We start from the raw sequence: 19,958 nt of genomic DNA on the forward strand, positions 1-19,958 counted from the left end.
AAAAATATAGTTTTATAGCTGCCTATACCAATTCCATACAGGTTAGCTACAGGTTTCTTTGAAACATTGTCTTTTCAATCAATCAATCGCTTTATTGTCTCAATTGGAAATGTGTAGTGCAGTCAGGGAAAAAACAACTTTAAAACAACCACAATCATAAAACAAAGTGTAGGCTACTGTTTGAACCATCCTGCACACCACAAACAGATTCAGACTGTGGATGGTCGTATTATACCTCACTAATACTCCAATCAAATCTCTGATGCCTGCTATGTGGATATGAATGTGAATGGCTTCGCTGCATACCACAGCATACCAATAACCATAACCTCTGTGGCAGGCACTCCAGACATGGGTTCAAATACTATTCAAAATCATTTTTAAATACTTGATCTGGGCTTGATTGAGCTTGCCTGGTGCAATGGAAGTATGGAACCAATAGAATTGTCACAAAAGAGCAATACCTTACCCACCTACTACTCCAGGCAGAATAAACAAATGTATTTGAAAGATGTCAAATAGTATGTGAACCCAGTTCTGCTGGGCTGGCGTTCAGTCTTAGCTGAGACCCTCTAGAATGTTTGATTGGCCTCATAAGCAGATGCCTTACACAGTAAATTGACAATCAAATACAGACACATACAAGAATAGAGGGATGGGAGGATAAAGGTTTTTATAAACTGGGTGGTTCCAGCCCTGAATGCTGATTGGCTGAAAGCTATGGTATATCAGACCGTATACCATGGGTATGACAAAACATTTATTTTAACTGCTCTAATTACGTTGGTAACCAGTTTATAATAGCAATAAGGCACCTCGGGGTTTGTGGTATATGCCCAATATACCACGGCTAAGGGCTGTGTCCAGGCACTCCACGTTGCGTCGCGCGTAGGAACAGCTCTTATAATGGTCATGTACCACACCCCCTCGTGCCTTATTGCTTAAATGACTGGTAATGGATCCTGAATCAACCTCTTCTCCTATAATTACACCAGTCATCATTAAAATACACTTTTTCCCCCTTCTCACACCACACAGTCATACGCACACACATACACGCACGCACACCACACAGTAGTAGGCACGCACGCACACACGCAAATCACACTTGCTCAGCTATCTTTATGGCCTCATTCTGTTCAGTAGAGTAGCAATGAAGTTTAGAAGTTTAGTTGAGATGGTACTCTATTTCTTCCTTGTGACAGACGGACAGTGAGGGGGAGGAAAATGATTGAACATTAAATTGTGTTTTAGAAAGAAAATAACAAGGATTAGCAGTAAATCCTGACTGAGCCTCATGCCATCATCCTGGTACTGTCCCAAGTGGCACCCAAGTCCCTATATAGTGCACTACTTTTGACCAGGGCCCATAGGGATTAGTGTGCCATATGGGGACCCCTGAAATGCAGAACGAAGTCACAAAGTCATCTGCACTGTTTTTCTTTTTCTTTCCTGGCAGCTAGACACTTAATCCAACAAAGACTACTGCAGATAATCCTTCTAAATGCATTGGATTAACAATCAGTGAAATTACCCAATAGATTTATCGAATCTCAGTGAGATTAAGACACACAGCAACTCCACCTGTTTTTTAAAGCACGCCTGGGCCATTCCTGGTCCTTACTCGCTAATAACAGAATTATGTACACTGGTCTATGAGAAACACAGACACACACACAGACACACACAGACACACACACACACAGCACACACACACACACACACACACACACACACACACACACACACACACACACACACACACACACACACACACACACACACACACACACACACACACACACACACACACACACACACACACACACACACACACACACACACACACACACACACACACACACACGAACAGAAACACACACACAAACACAGTCAGTCACACCCTGCGGATCAATAGCTGAGACAAATCAAGCCTCATCCCAACTCCCATCTCTCACTGCATTTAATGAACTACTTAGCAGTACATTGTGTGATGGTGTGATGAATGCAAAATGAATGGTAAGATAAACAAAAGGGCAGCATGGTCGAAAAACCAGTCTCTGTATGGGAGGTCTGGCTGTGATAAGAGACTACCACCAGTCTCTGTACGGGAGGTCTGGCTGTGATAAGAGACTACCACCAGTCTCTGTACGGGAGGTCTGGCTGTGATAAGAGACTACCACCAGTCTCTGTACGGGAGGTCTGGCTGTGATAAGAGACTACCACCAGTCTCTGTACGGGAGGTCTGGCTGTGATAAGAGACTACCACCAGTCTCTGTACGGGAGGTCTGGCTGCTATAAGACACTACCACCAGTCTCTGTACGGGAGGTCTGGCTGCGATAAGAGACTACCACCAGTCTCTGTACGGGAGGTCTGGCTGCGATAAGAGACTACCACCAGTCTCTGTACGGGAGGTCTGGCTGCGATAAGAGACTACCACCAGTCTCTGTACGGGAGGTCTGGCTGCGATAAGAGACTACCACCAGTCTCTGTACGGGAGGTCTGGCTGCGATAAGAGACTACCACCAGTCTCTGTACGGGAGGTCTGGCTGCGATAAGAGACTACCACCAGTCTCTGTACGGGAGGTCCTGCTGCTATAAGACACTACCACCAGTCTCTGTACGGGAGGTCTGGCTGCGATAAGAGACTACCACCAGTCTCTGTACGGGAGGTCCTGCTGCTATAAGACACTACCACCAGTCTCTGTACGGGAGGTCTGGCTGCGATAAGAGACTACCACCAGTCTCTGTACGGGAGGTCTGGCTGCTATAAGAGACTACCACCAGTCCCTGTACGGGAGGTCCTGCTGCGATAAGAGACTACCACCAGTCTCTGTACGGGAGGTCTGGCTGCTATAAGAGACTACCACCAGTCTCTGTACGGGAGGTCTGGCTGCTATAAGAGACTACCACCAGTCTCTGTACGGGAAACTGGCTGCTATAAGAGACTACCACCAGTCTCTGTACGGGAGGTCCTGCTGCTATAAGAGACTACCACCAGTCTCTGTACGGGAGGTCCTGCTGCTATAAGAGACTACCACCAGTCTCTGTACGGGAGGTCCTGCTGCTATAAGACACTACCACCAGTCTCTGTACGGGAGGTCTGGCTGCGATAAGAGACTACCACCAGTCTCTGTACGGGAGGTCCTGCTGCTATAAGACACTACCACCAGTCTCTGTACGGGAGGTCTGGCTGCGATAAGAGACTACCACCAGTCTCTGTACGGGAGGTCCTGCTGCTATAAGAGACTACCACCAGTCTCTGTACGGGAGGTCTGGCTGCTATAAGAGACTACCACCAGTCTCTGTACGGGAGGTCCGGCTGCGATAAGAGACTACCACCAGTCTCTGTACGGGAGGTCCTGCTGCTATAAGAGACTACCACCAGTCTCTGTACGGGGAGGTCCGGCTGCTATAAGAGACTACCACCAATCCCTGTAAGGGGGGGGGGGGTCCTTGCTGTTATAAGAGACTACCACCAGTCCCTGTAAGGGGGGGTCCGGCTGCTATAAGAGACTACCACCAGTCCCTGTAAGGGGGGGTTCCGGCTGCTATAAGAGACTACCACCAGTCTCTGTACGGGGAGGTCCGGCTGCGATAAGAGACTACCACCAGTCTCTGTACGGGAAACTGGCTGCTATAAGAGACTACCACCAGTCTCTGTATGGGAGGTCCTGCTGCTATAAGAGACTACCACCAGTCTCTGTACGGGAGGTCCGGCTGCTATAAGAGACTACCACCAGTCTCTGTACGGGAGGTCTGGCTGCTATAAGAGACTACCACCAGTCTCTGTACGGGAAGTCCGGCTGCGATAAGAGACTACCACCAGTCTCTGTACGGGAAACTGGCTGCTATAAGAGACTACCACCAGTCTCTGTACGGGGGGTCCTGCTGCTATAAGACACTACCACCAGTCTCTGTACGGGAGGTCTGGCTGCTATAAGAGACTACCACCAGTCTCTGTACGGGAGGTCCTGCTGCTATAAGACACTACCACCAGTCTCTGTACGGGAGGTCCTGCTGCTATAAGACACTACCACCAGTCTCTGTACGGGAGGTCTGGCTGCGATAAGAGACTACCACCAGTCTCTGTACGGGAGGTCCTGCTGCTATAAGAGACTACCACCAGTCTCTGTACGGGGAGGTCCGGCTGCTATAAGAGACTACCACCAATCCCTGTAAGGGGGGGGGTCCTTGCTGTTATAAGAGACTACCACCAGTCCCTGTAAGGGGGGGTCCGGCTGCTATAAGAGACTACCACCAATCCCTGTAAGGGGGGGGGTCCGGCTGCTATAAGAGACTACCACAAGTCTCTGTACGGGGAGGTCCTGCTGCTATAAGAAACTACCACCAGTCTCTGTACGGGAGGTCCTGCTGCTATAAGAGACTACCACCAGTCTCTGTACGGGGAGGTCCGGCTGCGATAAGAGACTACCACCAGTCTCTGTACGGGAGGTCTGGCTGCTATAAGAGACTACCACCAGTCCCTGTAAGGGGGGGGTCCTGCTGCTATAAGACACTACCACCAGTCCCTGTAAGGGGGGGTCCGGCTGCTATAAGACACTACCACCAGTCCCTGTAAGGGGGGGTCCTGCTGCTATAAGAGACTACCACCAGTCCCTGTAAGGGGGGGTCCTGCTGCTATAAGAGACTACCACCAGTCCCTGTATGGGGGGGGGAGGGTCCGGCTGCTATATAAGCTTACCACTCCTGGATCTCACTTTACTCAAGCAGCAAGCAGCAGATCTTATTTGACTCCACACACACACACACACACACACTCTTTCTTTGCAACACACACACACACACACACACACACACACACACACACACACACACACACACACACACACACACACACTAAGAGCCTCTGATTCCTGGACTCTAGCATTAAAGCAGCAGCCAGTTTAATCTCAGTTTAATCAAGGCCTCAGTGTTTGTAGACAGCTTTAACAAGATCATGAGGCTTCAGTGTTTGTAGACAGCTTTAACAAGATGAGTCACTGACTGGGCTAGAAATGAAAGTCCAGGAACTTAGAGGAGGGAGGGATGAAACAGAAAAGTGAACTGATCCTGATTAATGATGACAAGAGGCAAAGCAAAAGAGGGGGAAAAAAGAAAAACAAGGACATACTGTAGCTGGCAGGGAGGTAGGATAGGATTGGGGGCTGTGCCCAGATATCCAGTATGGTGGTGGTAGACATTTGCCCCCTTCCATGTAGACACTACTCTTAACAGCAGGTTAGATAGTGCCATCTGCCTGATCAGACAGGGAGCTAGCCCATTAATGTCCACCCTCCAACTCCACAGACAGATATACACACCCCTCTCCTGTCCTGCTCGCTCTCTCTCTCTCTCTCTCTCTCCCGACAGCTCACCACCCCAGGTGACATTTTGAGCACCTGCTGTCCGACCTCTGTCTAAACATAATCAAGGAAGAATTAGAAACACAATGATCCTAATAATTTAACTTTAATAGGAGATTTAAATCACCCTGAAGTCCTGATAAAGCTGAGGAGGAGCTGTGGAAAGGAGCACTATGTTACACACACACACACACACACAAAGCCCAGTGTTCATTTTTCTGTGTGGATTCAGGAGTTAAATTAATTCTGTAAGAGTGAAATGAACACTCAGTGGTGTAAAATAACCCCATTGCTGGTGTTAATAACCACAGGTATTGTTATTGAGAGTAAAACAGTCCCATCAAAACCACACCTGTCATTATCATATTTCCCAGCATGCTATGCATGTAGATTACTTTTTAGGATTGTTTTTAATATCTGTGTTTTTGCATGTACGTTGATTAATTGGTTAATCTTATGTTACACAAAGATAAATAACATACTTTTTAATCCAACCAGTTAGATTATTGCCCCCATTATTGAAATGGATGTTCTGGTTTAAATGATTTAGGTAGTGTTTTTTATGATGTTTCCTAACCCTGACAGTCATTCTGAATGCAGGTTGCGCATGAATAAAAATGCAAACTGTTGGATATCCTAACGCTGGTTGGATTCAAATAGGAATTACACCACTTTGCAAGCCAGGATAATGTGACTTGCAGGCGTGATGTGGTATGTAACCCTGGAGTTTCCTAACACCACTGTGTTGGAGTAAAACTAGGCCATCAACTAGGCCAATAAGTAAAGTCTTAGGATACATGTAATGTATTGTCAGAGTTTAATTTGAATGATAGAATTAGCCCAGAAACTCACTTGGTGAAAGCCACAGGCTTAAAATGAAAGACTTCAATAACCATGTCTCTGTCACTAACAAATACTGTCATGGGTGTTGACTCTAGAATTTACTCCAAATAAAAGGCACCCTGGGAAATATGCAAATGAGGATTTAGACCATAAAGTGTTAAAACAACTAGTGATGCACCGATATGACATTTTTGCCCGATACCGATATGCAATATTTTCCTTGCCCAAAAAAAACCTTACCAATATCCGATATTTAAAATTTTTGCTGCCTTTTAAGCATTCTAGTACAGTTAAATAGTTAACACACACACACACACACACACACATAGACGCAGTGGTCTAAGGCACTGCCTCTCTGTGCAAGAGACGTCACTTCAGTCCCTGGTTTGAATCCAGGTTGTATCACCGCCGTGATTGGGAGCGGCCATAGAGCGGCGCACAATTGGCCCAGCGTCGTCCGGGTTTGGCTGGGGTAGGCCGTCATTGTAAATAACAATTTGTTCTCAACTGACTTGCCTAGTTAAATAAAGGTTACACACATACCACACCACACTGACCAAAAAGTTATTTTGTTGGCATTGACGTATGTCCGCATTACCAGTAAAACATAATCAAAACCTATTTCTTTCACATACTTGCTGTGCTGTTTAGTTGTTCATTTGTTCAGTCGTTTCAGTCTGAACCAGGATTTCATCATACATGTCCAGCAGTGAAGTTTCAGCTCTTCAGTTGATTAGCTTATTTCTCCAGTCAGTTGTTCAAATAGAGCTAGGAGTGTGTTCATGTTTCCAAGTTTCAAACATGTTCTCAAATGCCATTGAAATGGCAGCAGCGGTATGAGAACCAGCACATTCTTGAACATGCAATACGGCTTTCCTCTGTATGAAATCCTTGTCGACCCACTGTGCTGTCAGACTCAGCATGCTCATGGGGCTGACATCGCTGGTCCAAATGTCAGCCGTGACGCCCATACCAAGCAGCATAATGAATTCCATTATCTTGGCGTTAATGGATTTCGCTTTTGAGTTGTCTCGCTGAAATGTTCTTACTCTTTCAAACGACTGCTGGACTTGAACTTGTTTAGTTGTTGGAAGTGTGTGCTTAGTATTTTTCGGAGCGTTTTTTACGTCATCTACTTACGTTATATAGGTATCCACGTCAGCTTTGACATCGGTTTTGCACATCGCCGTTAAACTAGACATCGGGCCGATACTGATGTTGACATTTTCAGCTAATATCGTCTGATTCCGATATGCTCACCAATATATCGTTCATCCCTAAAATCAACACCGCAAAAATATTTACTGTAACACTACAGGTGTTAGTTTCTTACACTGAGAAAGTGTAATAGTGTCAGCATTAAGAAAAGTGAGTTCAGTTTACTCTAAGTCAAGTGTTATGTTTTACTCTGTGTATTACTCTACAACAGAGCTATGCAAACACCACAATCAAGTTCATTTGAACACGTTAAGAGTTGAATGGGGAACACTGCAACATAGTTATATCTTTAACACTTTCAAAAGTGTTATTTTAACACCAGTTCAGTGGGACGCATATGTTCACTGAAAATAGTGTACATTTTACACTGTCAGAGTTAAATGTACACCATTGAGTTTGCTGTGCAGACAGCACACACACGGAGCACACACACAGAGCACACACACAGAGCACACACACAGAGCACACACACAGAGCACACACACAGAGCACACACACAGAGCACACAGCACTATGTCACACAGACATGAAATGTTGTGTTGAAGTTTTTTAATTGTTAGTGAAATTAGAAAAGCCAGAAAGTCAGACAGGCTAAATGCATGTTTGTATTCCAAATAATGTTTCAGCCTTTGTTTATACAGGTTAGAGTTCAGACTGAATAAAACATTTTGGTAGTCTTAAACAAATCTACTTTGAAACAAAAGTATACATCTCACACACATGGTTATGCGCTTAAAGAATATATAACATTTTGTGTTTGCATCCCAATATTACACTTTAAATACATCACAGAAGACTGAAATATAACAAAACCATTTGACATAAATTCACTGGATTTTCAGTGGATCATTTTGAAATAATGTTTATTAGTTATGAAATTCTGAAAATGATTTATAGCATTCAACCCATGAGGCCGCCAGAGGGCGATTTGGTCATTTGACTGCAGGAAAGGGGCTACAAATTTTAGATGCAACACTTACAGCGTAAGCATTCTGTTTCTGCTTTCTAGGCTGATATGGAACAATAAACATTCCAGCTGGTCGTATGCATTCATACATAAAAGACACAGGCAAACCGACACATCCCCTATGCTAATGCTCTGTGTTATTTGGGTCTTGTGAGTGTGAGTACAGATGCTGCTGGCTCAAATAGAGGTTATGTACCAAGATGCTAATGTGCATAAAAACAGCTGGTTACACAGGAGACAGTAATAACCATTGAGATCAAATCTATCGATGTCTCTCTACAGTAATAACAGAATCTTTAAGCACTGCCACTTCCAGACATATTTTCTTCACATTTAAAATGACCACTAAACCTCTATGATGCCCCCGATGGTTATTCAAAACGAATATCAATGACTGAACTGTTGAAACGAAGAATGGACTAGAAAGGACTCAAATATTCAGCCGAGGGAGACGGTAGAAGAGTGTGGTATTCAAACACAGCTGTTTCGTATTTTGGCCTTCGCTGGAAATTAGTAAAGGTAGCCAATAAAACAACACTGGGGAAAAACACGGGGAAAAGCGCTAGTCAAGGCTACATTTCTTTCTGAAACAATGTTTGCTTGACATGATCGCAGTGTGAGGGTACGCGCTGCTGGTAACTGTGGCTTCACTATCAAATTGCTCCATTATAAGGGATGAACCAACCATCCTCACAACGAACAATAATTGGAACACAATCCTATCATCAAAAAATGCATGGGTCCCTATTCTGCTATTTAGCACAATGTTTCATATTGTTCTGGCTCTCTGCCGTACAGTAAGGAGATGGTACGTAACACAGGCGCTCTGCCATAGGTTGGTGTGAATAACAACAGACAAGGAAGTGAACTACTTACTATTCTGCTAATCTCTCAAACCACCTGTCAGAATAAAATACCAGTAAGAGAGAACACACACACACACACACACACACACACACACACACACACACACACACACACACACACACACACACACACACACACACACACACACACACACACACACACACACACACACACACACACACACACACACACACACACACACACACACACTTAGTGAGCTTCTACAGATAACGGGCTGTTCATTAACCAGACTACTAGTAACCACATTACTCTTACTTCCACATTAAAAACATACGCTCACATCATTCACTGTATCCCACACAGGTCCACAAAAAGTGTGGCCCTCAAGGCAAGTCTTAGCAGCCAAATCCTGAAATAGGAATGATGTTTTCTCTCACCCCACAATGAACTACTGCAGAACTACTCAAAGTCAATGATTCACCATATTTGTTTCTATGACCCACAATCCACCAATCAATCCAGCAAGAGTCAGCACTTTACACCCACCAACACTAGAGGGCAGCAAACTCAAATCACACTGCCTGCATGTTGTAAGTTTGTAGCGTGAAAAGAACTTTCCATAGATGATGAAAAACCACAGCTTTTGCTGATTTCACACCCTCTGAACTGTTGAAAGTTCATTTATAAAGCACCTTACCAGAAATAACAGACACAGAAAAAACATGGTTTGCTTGTTTCACAGCTTCCTACATTAAACCAGTGTAACTCAATTTTAAAAGCACCTTACCAGCATTAACAAGCACAGAAAAACTGTTTACATGTCATGAGGTTGTAGTGTGAAACAACTGTTCACCATAGGCATGGCTTGTTTCATAAACACCAGCATTAAAGCAGTGCAAACACAGCAACATGCCTTGCTAATAGCCATAGTTTGACAAACTCCTGCATCAAACCAATGTAAGTTAATAACAAAGCACCGTACCTGCGTTAACTATGGCATCGACCTCGAGGATGGTGATGTCACCCTTGTAGAGAGATACTTTGTCTCTCAGAAGGTCCTTTCCCTCCTCTTCCTCTGTCACTAGAAACAACAAGAGCAGGGGTGTATTCATTAGCCACACCTTACAGGTACACAAGAGCAGGGGATTGTTCATTAGCTACACCGTACAGGTACTCTTAAAGACAGGACCAGAAATAAAGACAGATGACTTGTTTTTTTAGCTTAGTTCTTCTTGTCACTGTCCATCTGGAATGAGCCATATCGTTGTTGTCCTATAGACTATTGCATTATTGAGGGTTTAAAAGAGTAAACTTACAGACACAAACACACAGCCTGCCAGCAAGCCAGACAGACAAACACACTAACAGACATACAGTGCATTCGGAAAGTATTCAGACCTTTTCCCTTATTTTGTGATTTTACAGCCTTATTCTAAAATGGATTAAATACAAATGTTTCTTACAATCTACACACAACACCCCATAATGACAAAGCAAAACCAGTTTTTTTTAAATGTTTGCAAATGTATTAAAAATAGAAAACAGAAATACCTTATTTACATAAATATTCAGACCCTTTTCCATGACACTCGAAATTGAGCTCAGGTGCATCCTGTTTCCATTCATCATCCTTGAGATGTTTCTACAACTTGACTGGTAAATTCAATTGATTGGACATGATTTGGAAAGGCACACACCTGTCTATATAAGATCCCACAGTTGACAGTGCATGTCAGAGTAAAAACCAAGCCATGAGGTCAAAGGAATTGTCCGTAGAGCTCCGAGACAGGATTGTGTTGAGGTACAGATCTGGGGAAGGGTACCAAAACATTTCTGCAGCATTGAAGGTCCCCAACAACAAAGTGGCCTCCATCATTCTTAAATGGAAGAAGTTTGGAACCACCAAGACTCTTCCTAGAGCTGGCCTCCCAGCCAAACTGAACTATCGGGTGAGAAGAGTCTTGGTCAGGGAGGTGACCAAGAACCCGATGATCACTCTGACAGAGCTCCAGAGTTCCTCTGTGGAGATGGGAGAACCTTCCAGAAGGACAACCATCTCTGCAGCACCCCACCAATCAGGCCCTTATGGTAGAGTGGCCAGATTGAAGCCACTCCTCAGTAAAAGGCACCTAAAGGACTCTCAGACCATGAGACACAAGATCCTCTGGTCTGATGAAACCAAGATTGAACTCTTTGGCCTGAATGCCAAGTGTCACATCTGGAGGTAACCTGGCACCATCCCTACGGTGAAGCATGGTGGTGGCAGCATCATGCTGTGGGGATGTTTTTCAGCGGCAGGGACTAGGAGACTAGTCAGGATCGAGCGAAAGATGAACGGAGCAAAGTAGAGAGGGATCCTTGATGAAAACCTGCTCCAGAGCGCTCAGGACCTCAGAATTCCAACAGGACAACGACCCTGAGCACACAGCCAAGACAAAGGAGGAGTGGCTTCGGGACAAGTCTCCGAATGTCCTTGAGTGGCCCAGCCAGACTTCAACCCGATCGAACATCTCTGGAGACCTGAAAATAGCTGTGCAGCGACGCTCCCCATCCAACCTGACAGAACTTGACAGGATCTGCAGAGAAGAACGGGAGAAACTCCCCAAATACAGGTGTGCCAAGCTTGTAGTGTCATACCCAAGAAGACTCAAGGCTGTAATCGCTGCCAAAGGTGCTTCAACAAAGTACTGAGTAAAGGGTCTGAATACTTATGTAAATGTGATAATTCTGGTTTTTATTTTTAATACATTTGCTAAAATGTGAGAAAAAAAAAAGGTTTTGGCTTCATCATTATGGGCTATTGTGTGTAGATTGATGAGGGAAAAAAACAATTTAATCAATTTTAGAAAAAGACTGTAAAGTAACAAAATATGGAAATGTCAATTTGTCTGAATACTTTCCGAATGCACCGTACATAGACAGACAGATACACACAACTGGGATAGGGGTATGTACTGAATGTTTGAGAAAAAGTCACCAACTTCAAACAGATTCATATGTGTACTGCAGTCACAAATTCACAAAGGTGTTCTGCTCACAGGAGGCTGGTGACGGGAGGACGGCTCATAATAATGGCTGGAATAGAGTGAATGGAATGGCATCAAATACCATTCCATTCATTTAAGCCATTACTATGAGCCAACAGCCACCTGTGGTTCTTCTAAATATGCCCACCGACATTTCAAATCGAATCTACAAAACCCCCAAAAACAGCTTCAAAATAATACTTCCACATTTTTACCAATGTGGCACACAACTAAATCAATTCATCTGGCATCAGGGAATTCAGTGTCAGGCATCAGATCATGATAATCACATCATGACTTTGTTCCAAATGGCACACTACTGCAAATAGAGTGCACTACGTTTGACCAGGATCTTATGCGTCTAATGGAAATAAAGACGGGGCATTTAACATTGATTCCTACAATACAGTCAGTACCACATGCCTGCAGGTTGTGTGTGTGTGTGTGTGTGTGTGTGTGTGTGTGTGTGTGTGTGTGTGTGTGTGTGTGTGTATAACATGTATCTATACAGGTACTGGCTGGCCTACCCTCCTAGACTTTGATTGTTTTTTGTTATATTATCCTTTTATTTATTCATTCATTTTACTACAGTACATTTTTTATTTTATGCACTTTTGAGATTATTCTTGTAATGAAAAGCACCTTACAAATGTAATATATTATTATTACCATTGTTATGTGGCCAAACTAGTCTGTGTCAAAGTGTAGTCTAGTCAAGAGTTAAATTGTACAATCTGATATAAAAAGCTTAATCATCACAGGCATTGACAACTCAACGATAACATTTTATTTTCCAAGACAATGCTAACTTTATAAGCGAGTTGGGCAAACTGAAAAGATTACAGGCTTGGATTGATTCCTCTGTCCTTGTCTCTTCCCTTGAAGGGCAGCTGTCTTTTACCATGAATTAAACATCACAGGGTTGATGGATGGGAGGGGTTGAGGGTAGCTGAAGGATGGGACTAAAAACAAATAAAAGATTTCCATTGTAAAATATGCTGTGTACATAAAATGTATATAGTATATATAAGGCAGAGTTGCAAAGAAAAAGCCGTATCTCAGACTGGCCAACAAAAACAAAAGATTAAGATGGGCAAAAGAACACAGACACTGGACAGAGGAACTCTGCCTAGAAGGCCAGCATCCCGGAGTCGCCTCTTCACTGTTGACGTTGAGAATGGTGTTTTGCGGGTACTATTTAATGAAGATGGCAGTTGAGGACATGTGAGGCGTCTGTTTCTCAAACTACACACCAATGTACTTGTCCTCTTGCTCAGTTGTGCACCGGGGCCTCCCACTCCTCTTTCTATTCTGGTTAGAGACACTTTGCGCTGTTCTGTGAAGGGAGTAGTACACAGCGATGTACGACATCTTCAGTTTCTTGGCAATTTCTCGCATGAAATAGCCTTTCCTTTCTCAGAACAAGAATAGACTGACGATTTTCAGAAGAAAGTGCTTTGTTTCTGGCCATTTTGAGCCTGTAATCGAACCCACAAATGCTGATGCTGCAGATACGCAACTAGTCTAAAGAAGGCCAGTTTTATTGCTTCTTTAATCAGGACAACAGTTTTCAGCTGTGCTAACATAATTGCAAAAGGGTTTTCTAATGATTAATTAGCCTTTTCAAACTATAAACTTGGATTAGCTAACACAATGTACATTGGAACACAGGAGTGATGGTTGCTGATAATGGGCCTCTGTACACCTATGTAGATATTCCATAAAAAAATCTGCTGTTTCCAGCTACAATAGTCATTTACAACATTAACAATGTCTACACTGTATTTCTGATCAATTTGATGTGATTTTAATGGACAAAAAATGTGCTTTTCTTTCAAAAACAAGGACATTTCTAAGTGACCCCAAACTTTTGAACGGTAGTGCATATATTTTTTTTTTTAGATATACAGTACCGGTCAAAAGTTGGACACACCTACTCATTTCAAGGTTTTTCTTTATTATTACTATTATATACTTGTAGACTAATAGTGAAGACTTTAAAACTATGAAATAACCCATATGGAATCACGTAGTAACCAAAAAAAGTGTTAAACAAATCCAAATATATTTCAGATTTGAGATTCTTCAAAGTAGCCACCCTTTGCATTGATGACATCTTTGCACACTCTTGGAATTCTCTCAACCAGCTTCATGAGGTAGTCTCCTGGAATGCATTTCAATTAGCAGGTGTGCCTTGTTAAAAGTTAATTTCTGGAATTTCTTTCTTAATGCTTTTTACCCAATCAGTTGTGTAGTGACAAGGTAGGGGTGGTATACAGAAGATAGCCCTATTTAGTAAAAGACCAAGTCTATATTATGGCGAAGAACCGCTCAAATAAGCAAAGAGAAATGACAGTCCATCATTACTTTAAGACATGAAGGTCAGTCAATAAAGAACATTTCAAGAACTTTGAAAGTTTCTTCAAGTGCAGTCGCAAAAACTGCACTATGAAGAAACTGGCTCTCATGAGGACCACCACAGGAAAGGAAGACCCAGAGTTACCTCTGCTGCAGAGGATAAGTTCATTAGAGTTACCAGCCTCTGAAATTGCAGCCCAAATAAATGCTTCACAGAGTTCAAGTAACAGAAACATCTCAACATCAACTGTTCAGAGGAGACTGCGTGAATCAGGCCTTCATGGTTGAATTGCTGCAACAAAACAACCACTACTAAAGGACACCAATAATAAGAAGACTTGCTTGGGCCAAGAAACATGAGCAATGGAGATTAGACCGGTGGAAATCTGTCCTTTCGTCTGATGAGTCCAAATTTTTGATTTTTGGTTTGCCAAGAGTGTGCAAAGCTGTCATCAAGGCAAATGGTGGCTACCTAGAAGATATATTTTGATATGTTTAACACTTTTTTGGTTACTACATGATTACATATGTGTTATTTTATAGTTTTTATGTCTTTATTATTATTCTACAATGTAGAAAATATTAAAAATAAAGAAAAACCCTTGAATGAGTAGTTGTGTCCAAACTTTAGACTGGTACTGTATATCTTTTGTATACATTTACAAATAATATATATTGGAGGTTGGAAATGATGCAGACAATTACATTTATGGAAGCCACAACAACAACAAAAACTAACAGCAGTGTGACACAGAGGCTAAGAGATATTTACATGTTAGTCATTTAGCAGACGCTGTTACTATTAATGGGAGTGCATTACACAGAGCGGCAAAGTCGCTTTGCTGGTTGTCATAAGCTTAAGATGGTGGCCTTGAAGGGTTATGTCAATCTTATGACAGTGTTATTAAGCTGTTATGTCATGAGGTTACAAGTAAAAGCAATACTATAAAGGCTAGAGTTGAAGATTGAAATTGGGAAGTTGTTCCCTTTGAATGTCTCTTCAGGTGAACTAGCTTATTCATTGTTCAGATTCATTGCTTAGTCTGATTATTAGTCAGCAGTCTCCACATCAATAGGCTCAGGCTCTGGTGGGGATCTCTGGACCTGTTCCAATACTTTAGAAATGCATCCTTCCTTCCTTGTTTCCTTGAGGTAAGCACAGATTTTTTAGTGATTGGATAGGTGTAAGGTCACTTTCACCAATACTCTACCAATTCAGACCTGTGATTACTTCAAGAAAGTAAGGAAGGAAGGAAGGGAGGAAGGATTTCTGAAGAATTCGAACAAGGCCTCTGAGTGTATCTCTCACCTTCTGTGCTCTGAGACTGTTTCCAGGTGTTGATTTGGTCCAGAGGTACATATTCAGACCGACGGTACTCCTTACGCCTCTCCTCCAATGACATACTCAACACTCTGTCTGAAGGGAAGAATAAATAGACCATTTTAGAACAAACTACTCCATTTTAGAACATAAGTCAATATTAGAACAAACTACTCCATATTTGAACATAATAGTCCATAATAGTCCAAAATGTCAATTTAAGTAACAAAGTATCAAACCAAAAAATTTGTCACACAAACAAATGAGTGAGCGTGGAACAGACAAAATAGTACATTTTCAAGTTCAAAAACATATGAAACAAGACATATGTAAATAGGTGACATGTTGTTCAGGTGAAGCTGAGCTAAGAATATCATAGCAGGACAGAGCCAGCCTGGACATCCAGGCTCAGAATATTGTTACAGCACCAGAGAGAAGAGTTTGGAGATTGAGGCAAGATGAGGTGAGGTGAGCTAGGTTCCCAGATTTCTGCTGGGCAAATAGTATTTTTGTCTGATGACAGCATTGTTACATGTTGCCAGCACTTCATGTATTTTCCAGTATTTATGGCAGTATTCTACCTGCCAGTGATGTATACATTAAAAAAAAAAAGTGAATTCATTAATTTAATGCAGGAAGTTGTGTTTGTAAAACAAAGTTTTCAAGTAAGACTTGAAATAAGTGACATGATTTTCAGGTGAGGCTGAGCTAAGAATATTACAGTCACTATATAAACCACGTCATAAGTCACTCCACCCCCTCCCCCCACCCCCCGTATGGTTAAAACGGTTAAACATGTTCCTCCATTCCCCAGACTGATGTAGTTTTATTCTACATGAATGACTAAAGGAGGGGAAAAGTTTTAGCTGGTCATTAAACACAATAGTGCGCTTTGGTGTACAGCCCTACAACGGTCTGTCGCTCTCACAAACAAACTTTCACCTGGCTACTTAGAACTTATACATACAATGTGATGAGAACTGAGGAGAGAGGGGGAACACTGAAAAATCTGGTCTGCATTACTATTCATTACTATCAAAAAGGGAGTTATTTCAGCTCTTTGATTACGTCAGAGATTGTTCTACCTGCCATCCCTGTTTATACTGTGTGTGGAGGTGAACAGCCAGTGAAGAGTGCATATGATACGGCAAACTTACAAAACAGAGCAGGAGAGAACTTTGACTACAGTTGGTGGGTGGCAGGTAGCCTAGCGGTTAACAGCGCTTGGCTAGTAACCAAAGGTCGCTGTGTCGAAATCCTCGATCCGACAATGTGAAAAATCTGCAGAAGTGCCCTTTTGTTTTTTAAATGTAACCTTTATTTAACTAGGCAAGTTAGTTAAGAACAAATTCTTATTTTCAATGACTTGGACGACGATGGGCCAATTGTGCGCTGCCCTATGGGACTCCCAATCACGGCAGGATGTGATACAGCCTAGATTCAAACCAGGGACTGTAGTGACGCCTCTTGCACTGAGATGCAGTGCCTTAGACCACTGCGCCACTCGGGAGCCCCCCCTTGAGCAAGGCACTAAACCCTACTTGCTCCTGCCAGTCGCTCTGAATAAGAGCGCTTGCTAATTGACTAGAATGTAAACGGAAAATGCCTTATAGTAGCATATTGTAAGCTAGAATGAGAGCATCTGTGACTAGGCCTAACACTTTATAATGGTGTGACTGGGCCTAACACTTTATAATGGTGTGACTAGGCCTAACACTTTATAATGCTGCGACTAGGCCTAACACTTTATAATGGTGTGACTAGGCCTAACACTTTATAATGCTGTGACTAGGCCTAACACTTTATAATGCTGTGACTAGGCCTAACACTTTATAATGCTGTGACTAGGCCTAACACTTTATTATGGTACAGAATTCTTAGAGATGACGATTGTTTTGTAATAGTCTACTGGGCAGTGGGTTGTGTGTGGGCTACATCTTGCCTGGTTCACATTAGAGTAATACATATATACACTGCAGTGTGTTAATCTACCGGACCTGAGGAAAGTGTTTAAGAATGGTTAGTAGAAAATAGACAAATAAAACACACTTAAGCCCATGATAAAATCCTGACAACATTGTAACTATAACAGTTATTATTACCTCTCTATATCCATGTAGCATAATATGTGTTATTCATAATAAGAAAATAGTATCATAGGCAAAACATTGGGCTCATATTACACATAAGCTAACTGTTTACAATAGCCCCTTCATGCCATGATAGACTTAGCTACCTACCTACCTATTTATCTATCAGTCGGCTCTGTCTTGAGAGCCATTGTCATTCATTCTAACAGGTGAACTTGCAGAAATACACGGCCTACTGGACAAGCCTCGAGTAGCTGGTGTATTGCCTTGCTAAAGTCCGCAAACGCACCGTGTGTATATATGTGTGTAAACTAAAGTGGGTTACTGTTATGACAGCAGCGGTATGGTAATTGTGCGTTTGTCTTATATGGTTCGGTACCAGGCACAGGCGCATCCTGCTTAGCGCAACATCTGTAGGCTTCGCGGGCTCGCATATGTCGGGATGCTGGTGTATGTAGCCAGCCCTATAATAAGTGCCTTATAATCAACAGCCGGTGCTCACCGATATCCTAGACTGTCAGATAGATAAGTCTATGGCAGACGGTCAAGCTGTAACGGCATGGGAGATATGGAGAGAGATGATTGTACAGATTCATTGTAATGGTCCCCAACCCCAAAATAAGTATTCTTACCTTTCTCTGTCTTCCAGTCCTTTTTCTTTCTGCTCATGGTGCCGTGGTGATAGGACTTGGAGTTCGTGTTTTTTGACTGTGGCAACCCCAGACTCGAAGCGTATGGTAGGACCGGTGAACTGAAAGAGAAAGTAAAACAACCCCGGAGCTAGCAGCTTAACCCACGACGTCTCTCTCACCTGTGAAACTGTCAAGATTTCTATGGACCCCAGTTATGCAGGCTCGATGCAACCTAGCCTGATGAGCCCCGTAAATTACGTTGTTGGAATCACGGCCAAGCGATTGGCTGTCAGAGACAAGGAAGTAGATGTGCGATAGGAGCGACTGATGTGGCAGTCAGAGTGATTTGCCACAATAGTGGAATTTGCTGTTCGCCTTCAAAATAAAGTCCCCCATTGAAACTGATCCAAACGGATACAAATAGTGGAGTAATGCCATATTTGGAATAGATAATACTAAACAAGTTTGGACTGTTGTTATATAACTTACAAATAAATACAATAATTCATTAATTTGACAATGAACTGTCAATGAAAAAAACAGTTCTATGTATTAGACTGCACAATTGCAATGGGGACATACATATATGCACCGTACAACCTTACCAACTCTTTCCTTACGTAATTTTGATTTGTAAGCTTTGGGTGACACTGAGTAGTAGGCGGATGCCCATTTCATGAGTGCAAACTTCATAGGTAAGGCTGTACAGTGCATATATGTAGGCCCCAAATGCAATTATCTAATACATCCACAGCAGTGGAGGCTGCTGAGGGGAGGACAGCTCATAATAATGGCTGGAACGGAGCAAATGGAATGACATCAAACACGTGTTTGATGTATTTGATACTATTGCATTGATTCTGCTCCAGCCATTGCCATGAGCCCATCCTCCCCAATTGAAGTGTTTTTTTACTGTTTTTTGTCAAATTAATTAATTATTGTAATTATTTATACAACATTCCAACCTTGTTTAGCATTATCTAGTCCAAATATAACATTATTCCACTATTTGTATCCGTTCCAATCAGTTTCAATGAGGAACTATTATTTTGAATGCAAACCACAAATCCCATTATTGTGTCTAATGCTTATTGTGGCTAGCTTCACACAGGTAAGCGCCATGAGGCAGGTTAGGTTGATTCGTCCTACTCCACCGCTTGATGTGGGAGGTCGTCGGGTAGCAACGCCAGGCTGTACCTCTGTCAATCTGGACAGCAGGCTTGATGGTGATGGTGAGGATGGGGGCAGGGTCATAGCATAGATATGGAAAGAGGCCTCATCATTGTATCTGTGCCATCTGTACATTAA

At 42.7% G+C, this 19,958-nt stretch overlaps 1 protein-coding gene across 2 annotated transcripts in view; it reads right to left on the reverse strand.

Annotated features, from left to right (window-relative positions):
- Window positions 1–18,885, reverse strand: part of macrod2 (mono-ADP ribosylhydrolase 2) — a 1,142,091-nt gene extending 1,123,206 nt beyond the window's left edge. The window contains exons 1-3 of one of the 2 annotated variants that reach the window (XM_014207733.3): window positions 18,651–18,885; window positions 15,917–16,024; window positions 10,206–10,304 (exon numbers count right to left, since the gene is read on the reverse strand). In XM_014207733.3, coding sequence (XP_014063208.1) covers window positions 10,206–10,304; window positions 15,917–16,024; window positions 18,651–18,687 — 244 coding nt within the window. In that variant the 5' untranslated portion in view covers window positions 18,688–18,885. The remainder of the gene's footprint in view (window positions 1–10,205; window positions 10,305–15,916; window positions 16,025–18,650) is intronic. The other variant, XM_014207725.3, reaches the window with a different exon arrangement.
- Between the last annotated feature and the right edge of the window lie 1,073 nt (window positions 18,886–19,958).

The sequence above is a fragment of the Salmo salar genome, chromosome 01 (assembly GCF_965601325.2).
Source record: "Salmo salar chromosome 01, fSalSal1, whole genome shotgun sequence".
NCBI classification, from domain to species: domain Eukaryota; kingdom Metazoa; phylum Chordata; class Actinopteri; order Salmoniformes; family Salmonidae; genus Salmo; species Salmo salar.